Below are 16,668 nucleotides of genomic sequence, written 5' to 3' on the forward strand. Positions count from 1 at the left end.
AAGTCACTAGGTCTTAAAACAAGAGCACCGCCTTGCGGGTGCAGACCGCTCATCTATTTTCTTTTTAAAGGTGAAGGGACTCTCATTTTCAATCACAAAGGAGGGAGGAGTGGAGTGAAGAGGGGTGTATAGTGTGGGGTTGTGGACATTTATTACATTATCTTCCAAAAAAGCGGAAAAAAAAAAAATAAATAAAAAAATCGGGGGGGGGGGGGTATAGTGTGAGGGTGTGGTGATAATTTGTGAGATGATCTTAAAAAAAAAAAAAAAAAAAAAAAAAAAATCAAAAAAAAAATTTGGGGGGGGGGGTGGGGGGTGGGGTGGGGGTATAGTGTGAGGGTGTGGTGGTCATTTGTGAGATGATCTTATAAAAAAAAAAAAAAAAAAAAAAAAAAATTAGGGGGGGGGGGGGAGGGGGGGGAGGGGGGGGAGGGCACGGGGGATGGTTTGGGTGAAGTCTATTGTGGTATGTCAGGTAAGAGTAGTTTCATCAAAGTATCAATCAAATCTAATCATAAATAAAGAAGTTATGGCAATTTTAGCAAAATTTAATAATTTGACCTTGAGAGTCAAGGTCATTCAAAGGTCAAAGTAAAATTCAAGTTGCCAGGTACAGTAACCTCATGATAGCATGTAAGTATTTGAAGTTTGAAAGCAATAGCCTTGATACTTCGAGTGGATCGAAACACAAAATTTAACCATATATTAAAAGTTACTAAGTCAAAAAAGGGCCATAATTCCGTAACAATGACAACCAGAGTTATGCAACTTGTCCTTTTACTGTACCCTTATGATAGTTTGTGAGTGTTCCAAGTATGAAAGCAATATCTATGATACTTTAGGGGTAAAGTGACCAAAACATAAATCTTAACCAAATTTTCAATTTTCTAAGTATAAAGGGCCCATAATTCCGTCCAAATGCCAGTCAGAGTTACATAACTTTGCCTGCACCGTCCCCTTATGATAGTTCATAAATCTTGCAAGTATGAAAGCAATAGCTTTGATACTGTAGGAATAAAGTGGACCTAAACACAAAACTTAATCAAATTTTCAATTTTCTAAGTATAAAAAGGGCACATAATTCTGTCAAAATGCCAGTCAGAGTTACATTACTTTGCCTGCACAGTCCCCTTATGATAGTTAGTAAGTGTTGCAAGTATGAAAGCAATAGCTTTGATGCTTAAGGAATAAAATGGACCTAAACACAAAACTTAACCAAAATTGTCAATTTTCTAAGTATAAAAAGGGCACATAATTCTGTCAAAATGCATGCCAGAGTTATCTAACTTTGCCTGCCCAGTCCCCTCATGATAGTAAGTAAGTGTACCAAGTTTGAATGCAATAGCATTGATACTTACTGAGAAAAGTGGAACTAAACGCAAAACTTAACCAAAATTTGCAATTTTTTAAGTACAAAAAGGGCACATAATTCTGTCAAAATGCACGCCAGAGTTATCTAACTTTGCCTGCCTAGTCCCCTCATGATAGTAAGTAAGTGTACCAAGTTTGAATGCAATAGCATTGATACTTTCTGAGAAAAGTGGACCTAAACGCAAAACTTAACCGGACGCCGACGCCAACGCCAACGCCAACGCCGACGCCGACGCCAAGGTGATGACAATAGCTCATAATTTTTTTTCAAAAAATAGATGAGCTAAAAATTAAATTTGTATTGTTATAAACTCCTTATTACGCTGGTGACCACACAATAATGTTCAATTAGCAAAATTGAAACATCTGAGAAGTAGTATGGGATAAAATCCTTTGTTTGTTGGACTATAACCAGGTCAACTGGTTTTGTCTCTTTAATTAAATTATGGAGTTTTGGAAGGCTAGCTATTATGCCTGAGTGATACTATTACAGGACTCAAAGGACACTGATATATGCAGAAAAACAATAATGCAGCAGTGATACCATACAGGGAGTAAATAAAGAAAGGTACTTTACCAGTTGTTTAAAGCTTTCTTTCCATGGATTTGCAAACTCTTTGTCATCCTTTTCAAGGAATGCAAACACCTTTGGCTCACGTCTGATTAAGGGCAGATCATACTCAAATATTTCTTGGTATAACTTTCTCCTGAAAATATAGGAAACTCTTTCAAAAAGAAAAACACTAACAATTTACCCAATGGTTGGCCACCAGTGTTGTGTAATTATATTCATTGTTTAAATATTTACCGACACCAGTAAAATTAGAGGGCCACCACATATTTAAGGGGCCACTGGCAAGTGGGCACTTACTTATTACTGTCCTTTGAGTTGGTCAATTACCAAATGTAGATGTAGATATTACTTAATTCAAAACGTTAAAGACACCCAAATACTTTATTGATGAAAAAAATGCAGTTGGACTTAAACCTGAGCCTATAACAGTAACTTATTTAAATTGCAGATGTACACAAAACAATAATAACAAGGGACAAAATTGTCACAAAACCAGGTTTTCATTGTGAAAAAAAAATCTGATAAAGGGAGAAAACTCAAACTCAACTTTTGAAATGAACAAACAAAATCAACCCCCTTTGTAAGTTTGTTTTTAAAAAAAATCTATTTTTAGTCGTGGCGACCTTGACATTGGAGATATTGACGTGATTCTTTCGTGCGACACACCGTCCCATTATGGTGAACAAATGTGCCAAATGATTTTAAAATCTCACAATGAATGACATAGTTATGGCCAGGACAAGCTAATTAATGGCCATTTTTAACCTTTGAACTCAAAGTGTGACCTAGACCTTGGAGATATCGACGTAATTATTTGCGCGACACACCGTCCAATGATGGTGAACAAATGTGCCAAATGATTTTAAAATCTGACAATGAACGACATAGTTATGGCCCGGACAAGCTTGTTCTGCCCGCCAGCCAGCCCGCCAGCCAGCCAGCCCGCCCGCATTCGCCAATCTAATAACCAGTTTTTTCCTTCGGAAAACCTGGTTAAAAATTAATGGTCAGACAAAAGCGATTTTTATTTAAGTGCTCCCAATAAAGTGGCCCAAGAACAACTTTCATTATCATTGATTATCAAAATGTATATTTAATGGCACATTTACAAAAGTGAATCAGCTGATGAGCAATACTTTAAGAAATTCTCATCAACAGATAATCTTTGGTGTGAAAGTGCATTAACTATTAAGCCTTCGATGTTCCCCATTTCCTAAGAACTACGAAAAACTAACCCAATATAAGTTCATTCAACTGAAAGTGCATTGTGATAAGTTTGCATGGTAAGTCTTTTCTATACAGTGTAAAACAACTGTAATATTCCTGCATACCACAGTTCGATATCCTCTCCGATAGCCCGAAACCGCTTGCAGACCCTAGCCGCACGACACAGGTCAAACTCAAGCAGGTAGCTGAATATCTTGAGTAGCACTTCGTCTGGTAGATCCTCCTGGAGGTACCTGCCCCCCACTGCTTCACCTGCAACCAGAGGCACACCCAAATGTTACAGAGTTTAGAAACAGCATGTAGGTTTGCTGTATACAATGTAGTTTTGATCTGATTAACCAGTCTTTTTAATCAAGTTGGATTAGTTTGACCAAAGGTTGCACATGTTTAATACTTTGAATACTACCATAAATGCACATTTTAAATTATTTACCCCTTGGGTCTCTTTTTGATTTCCATCTAGTTTAGCAGCATGCGTAACCACCAGAAAATCAAACATAGACACTTGATGTTTATGATGTATGTGCACAATTGATAATGATATTTTTGCACACCAACTAGCCTCAGGCTTAATCATCAAAAACAAACACCAAATAATTTAAGAATGTGTGGAGCGTCCCTTTGAAAAAAAGTAAACAGGATTTATCAAGATTGAAAAATGAACAGACCTCTAATTTGTGGAACAGATGGTTTGGAGTTTTTCTTCCTTTTTGCTGGGACAATGGTGTTACTGGCATCACCTGGTCTGCGGCGTAAATTATACTGTGGCACGTTTGGCTGCCCTACAGCTCCAGATGTGGAAGGTGTCTCATCGCTGTGTTCACTCTCAGCTACATAAACAAATGTTATCACTTAAGTTACAGGGCCTTCAATCTATCAAATCTGCCGCCGAATTTCGGCAGCAGTCCCCCACCTGAAAAGTTTTTCCCCAAAAAAAACCTGATTTTTCCCCCTCAGAAAAATTAAAAAATCAAAAAAAATCGCTGATTTATAGTTGAAAATTGACTCCAATATATCAAGCTAGTATTTTACCCTTTTTTCACCCACTTTAATTTTGTGTTTAATCCGACATTCATAATCCAGTTTTGACCAGATTGTCTGCTTTCATTGTACATCACTTTAACACCTGTGTACTGCGATAAACAATAACACCATTTGCCAAACATCACAGGTCATTTCGGGTGTACCATTCTCTGTTGAATTTGCTCTGAACTGCCGAAACACACCAGTGCACACATGAAGGTGTATACAATTATAACTGTAAATTTCACGAGTCAATACTGACCTATCCCAACAATCTTTGCGCGTTAGATACAGTGTAAACTACTTGCTTTTAATTTAGAGGTACTATTAAAGCCCATGCTTTCCATGAGAATGAATGACGTCATTTTGTACATGGGTCTAATTTGTGCATGCTTTCTTGAACAATAAAACTTGACAATTGTTTTCGGATCACAAATTTAATTACATGTATACGCATTTGAAAATACTTACATGGAATAATTAATGTTTTGTTTTATACCAATGAATAACATATGGATATAACACATACTTCAATAAGGTAGGTAAATAGCGTGTTTTGAGATTGCCAAACTAAGCTTATACATACATACACATGCATGAGTAACCTGACAATTTGTGTCTTGTTCTGATAAAACTGGGCTTAATTCGTGTGCGTAAAGTGTCCAGTGTTTTTTTTCACTTATAGGGGAATGGTGGCGGGGCCCGTCCAAAGGGGAAAAAATGCGTTGTGTTTTTAGGAAAATTAAAAATTCACTCTTTTATATGTAATTATATTTATTATATGAATACACAGGTGGAAGTAACGTACCCTGGATAGTATTGTTTTTTATTTATTTTTTTAGGAGTCCAATATATTCAAATAAATATATAAAATCATGTTTATTGAGAAAAAAAATTGACAAAGAGCCATGAAAAAAATCCCCACCCTCTGATATTGGAATCATAACAAGGTCATTAACTAGAATTTATCATAGACCTGTCTTCGCGGGCCGCAAAAATGTCAAAAGTAGCTTTAATCAAAAGCATCCATTGATCCTCCTATGGGCTATTGGACAACCTTTCAAAAAAAGTTCACTTTAAAAAAATCTGTCCAGCCGTTAACTCACAGTCGGTCGAAAACCGAGCAATATTTCCAGTCCGTTGTCAACCCGAATAAATCTTCTACAGACTTTCAAACAATATTTTTGAGTTTTTGCCCCTTAATCGATAGCTCGCGTCCTATTCCTTTAAAACAACGAGGCGTGTCAAATAATGCATGCATATGCAACCACTTACCCCTCAAAACTTATTCCAATACAATCAGAATGATAAGTATTTTTCATTTATTTACATTTATTAAAACATCGTTGTTGTTGTTGATTGGATATTTATGTGCCTGGCTCTGTCAGTGTAATTCACTGCTAAGCCGGGTTCAAGAGCGATGGCTACTTTCGTTTTCAAGTAAATCAAATTTAGACTTAAAACAGTTGTTGCAAAGAAAATATAAACTTTTGGAATTAGTTTTATGGGTAAGTGGTTGCATATGCATGCATTATTTGACACGCTTCGTTGTTTCAAAGGAATAGGACGCTAGCTATCGATTAAGGGGTAAAAAACTCAAAAATATTGTTTGAAAGTCTGTAGAAGATTTATTCGGGTTGACAAACGGACTCGAAATAGTGCTCGTTTTTCGACCGACTGTGAGTTAACGGCTGGACAGATTTTTTTAAAGTGAACTTTTTTTTAAAGGTTGTCGAATTGCCCATAGGAGGATCAAGGGATGCTTTGGATTAAAGCTACTTTTGACATTATTGCGGCCCGCGAAGACAGTTCTATAATAAAGTCTAGTTAATGACCTTGTTATGATTCCAATATCAGAGGGTGGGGATTTTTTTTCATGGCTCTTTGTCAATTTTTTTCTCATTAAACATGATTTTATATATTTATTTGAATATATTGGGCTCCTAAAAATATATATATGAAAAATACTATCCTGGATACGTTACTTCCACCTGTGTATGAATACACATGTTTGTATGAATATAATATTCACAGCAGAATGTCTCTGTCCTTTTTCTGAAATATATATCAATGATTTTTTCAACATTAGTTTCAGACAGTTCAGCCTTCATGCACAGTCTCAGTTTTCTTAGCCATTTTGAGTCTAATTGAGTTTTTTAAATCAATTAAATGGCAAATTTGAGCATTTTTTATCAATAAAATGGACCAAATTGGAATGTTTTTATCAACAAATATTGACACAATATAGATACATCAGGCCTTTGCCTGGCCATTTTGGGAGAAAAATGCAATTTATGTGAAAAGTCCACCGATTTGGGAAATTCTAATCTAATTTAATATAACACTTTATAATAATTAAAAATCATATCATGTCCTATATAGACAGTCACATATATAGAAATATATTTTTATAACAGTTAAACATAGTTTGTTTGTTTTTTTCGTTATAAAAATTCCCCCATTTACAAAAAAATCCCCCTCCTAAGGGCTGCGGACCCCTTCCCCCAAAGTAGCGTGAGGGCGCTGAGTTACTTTGTATGACAACAAAGAAGTATGATAAAGGATCCTTTGGTAGTTACATAAAGGTAGTGTATCTGTTAAAGAATTCTTTTTAACCAAAAATCATTTTACTATTTCCTAAATCTGCAACACTTCTGGGATTGAAATACAAAATACACCTGTATTATCAGATGGTTTTCAGCACTGTCTGCGCCTCCGGAAAACGGAGGCATTCCCAAAGCAAACGGACCTGATCCCAAACGAAATTATGAAAAAAAAAAAAAACTTTTTTTTTAGAAAGAAGTGTCTTATGACTTATGATTATTAGAATATTAATGTTTCAACTCGTCCAGCTGATGTGTATCATACCAACAAGCACTGCTGTGGTTGAGCGAGGATTCAGCACCATGGACCTGCTGTGCTCCCTTTTACGCAGCACATTCACACAACCAAACTTACTCATCTGAAGCTTAACTGCATTGAAAGTCTAGACCTGAATGACAAAACATTGGAGGAGCTTTGTGATGCTTTCAAAAACAGAAAGCAGAGAAAAATTATGCTGTAACTTGTGTGACTAGCCAGTGTTTGTTTTGGTCAAAAATATCTGCTATAAGTTTTTGACTGTACAGTTCTTATCTCAGAGAGTAACTGTAACTGAAAAAGAAATTGAAGTACTAGAATACAAGTTGAACATGCCCAATATTGCATGAGTTTATATAAAGAAGACAAAATGATAAATTCACGAAATGAGCTGTTTCATTGAAGCAAAAATTCCCAAAATGGACAATTATGTCGATAAAAAATTCCCAAATTGGTCAGACTCCTTCGCCCAAAATAGGCAGAAAAACCCTGATTATGAGCTTTTACCATATAATTAAAAGGCTAAAATATCTTATTTAATCCCGAGAACAGTTAACTATTTTAATACAAATTAGTCGAACCTGGGATGTCATAAGTAATGCACCACACTCGATTGTTTGAATATATTTTCAAAATCTGTGTCTTTGAAATCTACATGTATCAACGCTGTGAACTTGATAAACATTTTTTACAAAAAAAACAAGAACACAAAAATCATTAGTGCCTGTATCTTAATTTTTTTTATGCACAGATGGTTTGTCACAGCTTCTGGCAAAAACCAGTTTGATAGGAACTGGCAAGCACTCTAACATTTCAAGTGTTGAATAACCATGATCAGACAATCTGGCCTTATGGCTGTGCTAAAATTCCAACTGCCAAGAATACGTAAATTATTAATCAGAAAGGAAAAATGAATTCATGAAGGGCCAAACTGGTTTTTATACCGTAAAGAAGTGAGTTAAATGGTTAAAAAATACCAAAATTCTCTTTAACAAGTATATCCTCCAATTACCCTGTATTGAGCGGTTAAAGAAACAAGTAAACATATTTCTGAAATAATGCAAACATTGCAGAAATAAACGATTTACCTTCAGATATTTATTAATTCCCAATACATCTATGTCTAAATTGCTTATTGAAAGCTTGTTTAACCGCACAAAGCCAATAGTTCCAGACGCACACACACACAACAACATCCACTATGCATGTTGTTTACCTGGTATCAAGACGTAACATCCGGAAAGGGAGAGCACTCAATTGCAATAGGCCAACAAAACTAAAATTTTTGATTCACTAAACTATTAAAAGATTTGATATAATAAACGTCCAATGGGAATGGGGGTATTCATACTGAACACGGGTATATTGTTTGACGCAATGTGCAGGAACTTCTCTTATGCTAGAATCTACAATTATTCCATGTAACTTTTTATGAAAATCGAGAGAAAGTTAATTTAAAGTGTTGTATTACCACTACAGAATGCAGTTTTCATTTTCACTTTGCAATTTAGGAGGAAATTTAATGAAAAGGACAAAAAACATGGATGGAATATAGATACCGTAAATCTACAAATATAATACGCACTTTTTTACCTGCCGATTTTTTTTTCAAGTAGGGGGCGCGTATAATATACGAGTTTAGAGCAGAACAAAATTTTTCCTGTGCAAACTTTCAACTTAATCGCTGTTATTCGCTTCGCGGCAGCCATTTTGAACTACACCATTACATCAAAGGGGTGCAACAGGGCTCGCGCTGTCGTTTGCCATTTGAGTCATTTGCGATAATATTGAGAATTTGGCTCAATAAAAATCTTAATTGTTAAAATGCGAAAACCTAGTAAAATTTCATTGAAAACATCCGCCATTTATATCGGACTGGTTTTCTATATTTTTCTTTTTGTTTTATTGAAATTGTTTGCAATTTGAACAGTAAACGAAACCCGGTCTGTACCCGATTATGAGACATCGCTTGACCTTATTGTTATTGAAGTGCGCATGGTAGATGGCCAATCAACATTGAGCTCGCTTACACATGAAATGACGTTGTCGAATGAAATGTGAGAACGGGAGGAGCTATCGGATAATATTGGGTCATCCATGCGCAGACACTGTATACTTTGAATAAACAGTTAATAAAGTCGTCTGCCTACAAAATAGCGACTGGACGCCAAGTCGTATAAAGAGATTAGCAAATTAAAAAAAAAACTGACAATACCCGTAAATAAATATTTCTTAGCTGACCACTATTTATCTTTCTACCGCATATTTATCATATCTGAAGTAAGGAGTGGTAATTAAATAATTAGTTTTATGATGCTAATAGAGTCTATTACACCTGTCTGCCGATTGCCGCATTACATTGAAAAGTGATAATTAATTAATTTTTTGTTTAACTCCCAAACTAGCCTTAATGACAGCAGCATTTTCAATTAACTAGATCATGAAAAACACGAGCGGTTTATTTGTATTTTAAGTTATATTAAAGTATCGAGTTTGTAACTCGAAAAAATAAAAAGTAATTCATCTAGACAACTATAAAAACGGAAGTAACCATTTTGTCTTCTTATTACTTTATTATGATTACAATTATTATCGTCCCGAATATTGTCAAATTGAATTAAATGTGAAAACAAAAAACAGCGTCTCTGCTTCTTTCTTTTTCAATTATGACTGCTTGACCCGGATGTCAGCAAGGGGCCGTGTGTATCGGTAACAATCAATGGTAATATAAACAATAGACAGAGATATTTATTATGCAACTGTCATAACAACAGCCCTATAACACATCCCGATCAATATACCGGGTTAACAGATAGTTGACAACACCAAATTGATCTGCTATTTTCACAGCACAAAAATATATTGACACATTTTTCGGAAATGGCCGAGTTCGGACACTGATTTTTTTAATGCATATTTTACTCAGATTTTCAAATTTTACCGATAAATTTTGACCAAACTCGGGGGTGCGTATTATGCACGAGGGCGTATTATATTCGTGGATTCACGGTGCATTTAGATTAGTTGAAGTAAGATTTTGAAATGCAATTATACCAGTTTTTCCTCAATTTAATTGTGTTTATTTTCAAGCTTAGGAATGCTAGGAAAATCAAATACTCGCAGCACTTGCCTGTGACTTCATTAAAAGAGTGGCATCAGTGCTTCTCCTGACTCAAAAATGTCTTTAGCCAAATTCGCCTTGCTATGGGAAAATTCTTCTATTTCTTTTTAAAGTTTTAAAGGGATCTTTTCACGGTTTGGTAAATTGACAAAATTGAAAAAAGTTGTTTTAGATTCGCAAATTTTCGTTTGAGTTATTATGATATTTGTGAGTAAACAGTATTACTGAACATTTACCATAGTCCAATATAGCCATTATATGTATCTTTTGACGATTTGAAAACCTAAAAATTATAAAGCGTTGCAACGCGAAACGATTGAATAATTTGGAGAGTTCTGTTGTTGTCGTTTAAATTTACGAAACTACAAAGATTGCTTATATAAGGTATAAAATACTTAAACTGTGTATAACCGGCGGAATAGCCGAGAGGGGTAATGCGTTTTTACTTCAGACTATTTCGAGGAATCCGGGGGTCACTGGTTCGAGCCCTGGTACCGGCTACTTTTTTTTCCTTTTTTAAATTTTATTCTTGATTTTTTACTGGAGCTTTTAAAATCTAATGTTAACATTTATCAATATAAAGCATTTAATGACAAATTTTTCAAAACATGCCAAAATCTGTGAAAAGGCCCCTTTAATGAGGAAAAAGTTGTAGCCAAATATAATGTTCTTTAGCCAAATAGGTCAATTTGTAGCCATTGGCTAATTTGGCGAATGGCAGAGTAAGCCCTGGGCATTCTTAGTGTTAACAAAATGACTGATATCAGAAGACGCTTGATATAAGTGAATGATAAGATACAAATTCAATTTACAACATTCCAGGAAATATTACATTCTCTACAGCATAACAGAGATATGCCTTTGTTTCATTTTTCCTTTTACAATTACATTTTTTTGGGTAATATATTTAAACCCTAAGCCAAAATGATTGTGCTTTCATAGAAACAGATTAACAAACCTAATAGCCTGACTGTAATTGGGTATAATTAACTTACCTCCCTTGTCATAATTGATAACATTATGTCAAAATCAACAATTCAACATTTATATCAGATAAAACATTTTTATTGGCAATTTATTAACTTTTTTGTCTATAACAAACACGTGGATTAAAATTAACCAAAATACATTTCTTATGTTTACACGAAATAAGCGTGCACAGTTGTGATATTGATCCATTCCAATTTCTTAACAAGAAAAGTTGTTCCAAACAAAGAATAATTTACCTGCAGATGTGGCTGAATAGGTCCGTTTCTTGACTGACGAACGCCGTCTTTTAAGTCTTGAACCCAACCTTGTAGTTATACCACTTTGTGATGGCATTTTAAGAGCTTTAGTCGACACGAATCGCAAAAAGAAATATTATTTATGTCCGATGTTTCTCTCTAGCAGCCATATTGAAATTTACAATTATGCGAATGGGCAACTGACATTGTCACGTGGATGCGATCGACCAATCACTCGACCGGAAAAGGGATTTCCTGTCGAGGCTAGACAAACGTGCAAGAACGAAAATTGAAACACTAAAACGTTGAGATGTCTGCTAGAATTGGATTTACATTGAACCCTGAAGGTTATGAATTTATAAGAAGAGAAGTTAAAAAGGAAGATGTCGCACTGATACAGCGTGTAAGTTGTAGGCTACGAATGATGTAGTGTTGTTTAGCATTTGGCTGCAAAAACCGCGGTTTGAAAGTAAAAAGCGTGGAACGTGGAACTGCAGCAGTGAAAGAGGGGATTAATCTATTGTTAAAATCTACATGCGTGTGTAATGACTAATGGTCCCTGTTTTATTATTATTACTTATAATTTGTATTATTTAATATGACATTAATTTGAAGCAAACAAAATGAATTATCATGCAAATTAGGTCGCACCATAGTCAATATTAATTGCCGCCTTAGAGTCTTTTGATGATTTTTGCTTTGGCAGACTCTTGGCGTCAATAGTCCACTCTATCTTTTTAATAGCGAGAGTTTTCCTTCTTTGTCTATATTGATGCGCAAGGAATTTGGTGCGCAACATTCAAGCCCCGATATCAGACAGTTAATATCAACGGATTGCAATAATATTTACATACCTGTGTAGATAATTCATTTCTCAATAATGTTCCTTAAGAATTATGTAATGACTCTTTCAATTTTGCACGCCTGACCAATTTAAATCAACACACTACTCACATTTTCCAATCGCTGTGCCCGCTGTATACCGCAGGTAGATTTTAATCGATAACGCCTTAATGCCTTCTTCTGATTGGTTGATATTTAAATATTTCATAACATGGCGAGAGGTCAGTGATTGTATTGTGATTTAAGCAGAAGTTTAACTGAAACAAATTATGCCTTTTAACTCCAATCGACGCTATTTGAGGTAAAAATGGACTTCTTAACTAAAACTTGATGAGTTGGTAATGTTATTTTGCAATTTTAAGCATATTGATATAATAGTATTGTATTTATTTTTCGTTATGGTTTTCACAGACCGCAGTTTCAGCGTTCAGATTTATTCTGAACGCGAATTATTTCAGCTAGGTCGCACCATAGTCCATATGATATAAACGGACTCCCAGAGTCTTTGATAATTTTTGCTATGGCAGCTCTTGGAGTCCATTATGCACCCCTTCATTAACATGGGTGCAGTTCAGCGCACGGAATCCGTGCGAGGAATCCGTCCGCTTCACTAAAATGACGTCGTTCGAGACAAATTGAGAAAAATAATGAATAAACTTCATAAACATGTTAAATTTACCTGCATGGCAACCTACGGATGTTATCCTTTGCATGCACCCTATTAAAACATGACGATGTTTCAACACACTTTTCTCGCTGACATTTTTATGTCGAAATTTGAAACAGTGTATTCTGTATCGAATACCACATCTTTATCAACTTAAATAGGCTCCATCACATAACCCGACGTGCAAAATATTGGTGTACTGCAACCTAACCAATATTGGGTCAATTTTCCAATATGGCAGATTCAGCGCACAAAAGTAAAACTAAGTCAATAAAAAGCAATTATTTCTTGCTTTAATGGTACCATTTGGATGAGTTTGTGCAGGGGTTTTTCTGCCTTCTTTGGGAAAAGGAGTCTGACCAAATTGGGAATTTTTATCAACAAAATTGCCCATTTTGGGAATTTTTGTTTTGTGAAACGGCTCATTTTGGGAAAAAAAATGAATTAATCATGCTTAAATAAGTCTGTGATTTAACAATTTTCAGGGCCCTCAATCTATCAAATCTGCCGCTGAATTTCGGCGGCAGTCCCCCACCTGAAAAGTATACTTTTTTCCCCCTAAAAAAAAAAAAAATTTTTTTATTTATTTTATTTTTTATTTTTTTTAATAGAAAGATGTGTCTCATGATTATTATATCTCAATTCTATTTCAATTTAATCTTTTCAAACATACTTAATTATGAAAAATGCAATCAATATAGTGCAAAAATGTACAAATGAAATAATGAGAGAGTAAGTAAAAAAATCCCCCAAAAAGGGAAACGCCGCGAAAATTCCCCCTCCTAAGGGCTGCGGACCCCTTCCCCCAAAGTAGTGTGAGGGCCCTGATGTGTTTATATAAAGAAAATTTTTCTTTATATAAACACATCAGGGCCCTCACACTACTTTGGGGGAAGGGGTCCGCAGCCCTTAGGAGGGGGAATTTGCGGCGTTTCCCTTTTTGGGGGATTTTTTTACTTACTCTCTCATTATTTCATTTGTACATGTTTGCACTATATTCATTGCATTTTTCATAATTTAGTATGTTTGAAAAGATTAAATTGAAATAGAATTGAGATATAATAATCATGAGACACATCTTTCTATTAAAAAAAAAAAAAAAAAATTTTTTTTTTTTTTTTATTTTTTTTTTAAGGGGAATTTTTCCCCCCAAAAGGGGAAAAAAGTATACTTTTCAGGTGGGGGACTGCCGCCGAAATTCGGCGGCAGATTTGATAGATTGAGGGCCCTGCACATGCAAAACAAACACTGCCCAAACACAAGTTACAGCAACATTTTTGGCCGAGCTAAAATAGAGCCATGGGTATTTCATTTCATACTTTCATGTATTAAATGACGATTGAACTACAACTTTCTTACAAGGCTCTGAGCATTCAGTTGCCTATTTTGTGATTGACGGCCCTGGCATTACTTCGGTTGCTGTTACATTTTTCTGCGTATCGTCCAAGCCTGTCTGTTCAGGGTTATTCGCGGCAGTAATTTCGGAAGATTCTGAGCGTTTCGAAAACATCGATGATATCGTTACACATCCTTTAGCGCCTATTTTTCGTGTTTTTTTTTAATGTAATATTTACTATTGTGCGAAGCCATGATTGAAAATAAGTGTCTACAGATATGGTATAGAATGTGTATTGTGCGGCTCTATATACTCTTTTGTATAATGCGGAACAGTTCGAAGGTCATTGCTGAGAGTAAATGCATCCGGCAAATACACCAAAAAATCTGTGTCACTAAAGGTTTTATTACGTCGCGAATGAAGGGAAGTCACTCTTTCGATATAAATAATGTTTACTTTTTAAGATTTTGGAAGATTTTATTTTTTGGAATTGGGAAAAATGCAATCAAAATTCGATTGGGAATGGGTCCATTTGCTTTGGGAATGCCTCCGTTTCCCGGAGGCGCAGAAAGTGCTGAAAAACCCCTGTTGTGGTTTAGACAGGTAAACTTTAATAAGTCTGGTGTTCCTTAAATATATATATTATTATAAATATTATTATAAGTAACAGAATTAATATTGTTTTTAAGTGCATGTTCAGAGAGTTTTCTAGCCATTTGGGGAAAAGGAGTCTGGTCATATTGGGATTTTTTTTTAATCAATAAAAGTGGCAAATTTGGGAATTATTTATGACAAAAAGGACTAAATTAAAGTAATATATATATTTTGTAAGATGTGTTAAAAAATGAAGTTGAGATCTAGAACTAAGAAATAATAATTAAGTCATAAGAGACTTCTTTCTTTAAATGTTTTTTTTTTTTTTTTTTTGCAAATTTGGCTTTTTTGGGAAATTTTGGTCAGATTTTTGGGAAAAAAGTGGAATTTTTCGATTGGGAAGCAGCCAAAAATCGGTGGTAATTTTGGGCAAAAAAAATCACCGATCATGCATGCATACTCAAATTAAGTAATGTAAAGGTTACGAAAACATTGAGTAAAAATCACTAAAATAATACATTTTAAGATTCTTCTTAAATGTTTTAATATTGTCAGATTTACAAATATACGGTGGTAAATCGTTCCACAACTTTGGACCAACGGTAGAGAAACTTATGTCACAAAATGTCTTTCGTTTGTTGAACAGGACTACATAACACCCATACAGTCTGTCAGCGGATCTCATGCCTGTGTGGCTGGGTGCATACGGTGTCAGGAGTTCTTTGTACCCTGGTCAGGGCTCAACATTAACGGTTGTCTGATTGCCCCCGGCAAGTAAAAGTTGGGTCCGGGCAAATTATTTTATAATCTAGTTGTCCTCCCGGGCAAGTGCAAAAAGAACAAAGAAAAACATGTGTTTCTGTGGTTAAATTGTACAAGTACAGTCAGACCTGAGAACAGCGGTCGGTCAAGGGAAATGACCAAAGTGACCGTTGTCCACAGGTGACCGTTTAATTCGGATCACAATTTTAAGATGGTTCGTCAGTTGGTAGTATTGCTACGTTGTTACCCCACCCAGTCGTTTGCATACAGTGTAAAACAACGGCTCATTGCCGTTAACTAAGCATACTAACAGAAATAACTTACGTGTGTTAATTGAATAATTCAGAATAATATCTTATAGAATGATTTAATTTCATATTGTCAGGGGTCTAGCTAGGCTCAAAATTTAGGGAGAAGTCACTTCTAGGTAACATCTTCCCATTTGATCATTCCAACACTGTATTATGTGAATTGGGAATAAGACATCAAACTGGGAATGGACATCATTTTGGTGATTTTCTCAAACAAAACTATTCATTTCATGATCTACATATATTTTTGTAATACATTATCTATAATTTAAGCTTAATAAGAAATTTTCCATGACTTTTTCATTAACAGTGATTGAATTTGTATCATTTAAAGTGTATTTTGAAACCGTGTCCATGCGCGGCATGGACACAGTTTCATTTCATGAGGATTTTTTTTTAAATTAATAAAAAATCCAGTTTTGAATTAAAATCAATTTAAATGATGCTATTATATATGCAAGTATATGTTTTAATTATAATTTGTAAAACTAGATAAATGCAACATATAAAACTGCATATTATGCACTTTTGATGAAACACAATTTATTCCCAAATTGATGTCTTATTCCCAATTCACATAATACAGTGTTATTCCTTAGTATTGTTTTAATGGACCATTTAACATTGCTGAATCATAGTTATTGGTAGCCAGCAGAAGGCAATTAATCAAGGCATCATCTATTAACAATTTCAAGAAGTGTAATAGCTCCAGACTGTTCTTTTGAATGTTCAACTTTGCATGACCTGTAAATGG

At 34.9% G+C, this 16,668-nt stretch overlaps 2 protein-coding genes across 5 annotated transcripts in view; one reads left to right on the top strand and one right to left on the bottom strand.

The window, feature by feature from the left end:
- The window catches only part of LOC127873165 (F-box only protein 11-like), a 35,778-nt gene extending 24,201 nt beyond the window's left edge, over positions 1-11,577 (bottom strand). For both annotated transcript variants that reach the window (XR_008046010.1, XM_052416826.1), the window contains exons 1-4: positions 11,402-11,577; positions 3,841-4,002; positions 3,277-3,424; positions 1,949-2,078 (exon numbers count right to left, since the gene is read on the bottom strand). Coding sequence is in view for 1 of the 2 variants with exons in the window: in XM_052416826.1 (XP_052272786.1) it covers positions 1,949-2,078; positions 3,277-3,424; positions 3,841-4,002; positions 11,402-11,498 (537 nt within the window). In the remaining variant the exon portion in view is untranslated. The remainder of the gene's footprint in view (positions 1-1,948; positions 2,079-3,276; positions 3,425-3,840; positions 4,003-11,401) is intronic.
- A 78-nt stretch (positions 11,578-11,655) lies between these two features.
- LOC127872975 (EF-hand calcium-binding domain-containing protein 11-like) overlaps positions 11,656-16,668 on the top strand; it is an 82,484-nt gene continuing 77,471 nt past the window's right edge. For all 3 annotated transcript variants that reach the window (XM_052416499.1, XM_052416498.1, XM_052416500.1), the window contains exon 1: positions 11,656-11,804. In XM_052416499.1, coding sequence (XP_052272459.1) covers positions 11,712-11,804 — 93 coding nt within the window. In that variant the 5' untranslated portion in view covers positions 11,656-11,711. The remainder of the gene's footprint in view (positions 11,805-16,668) is intronic.

The sequence above is a fragment of the Dreissena polymorpha genome, chromosome 3 (assembly GCF_020536995.1).
Source record: "Dreissena polymorpha isolate Duluth1 chromosome 3, UMN_Dpol_1.0, whole genome shotgun sequence".
Lineage (NCBI taxonomy): Eukaryota > Metazoa > Mollusca > Bivalvia > Myida > Dreissenidae > Dreissena > Dreissena polymorpha.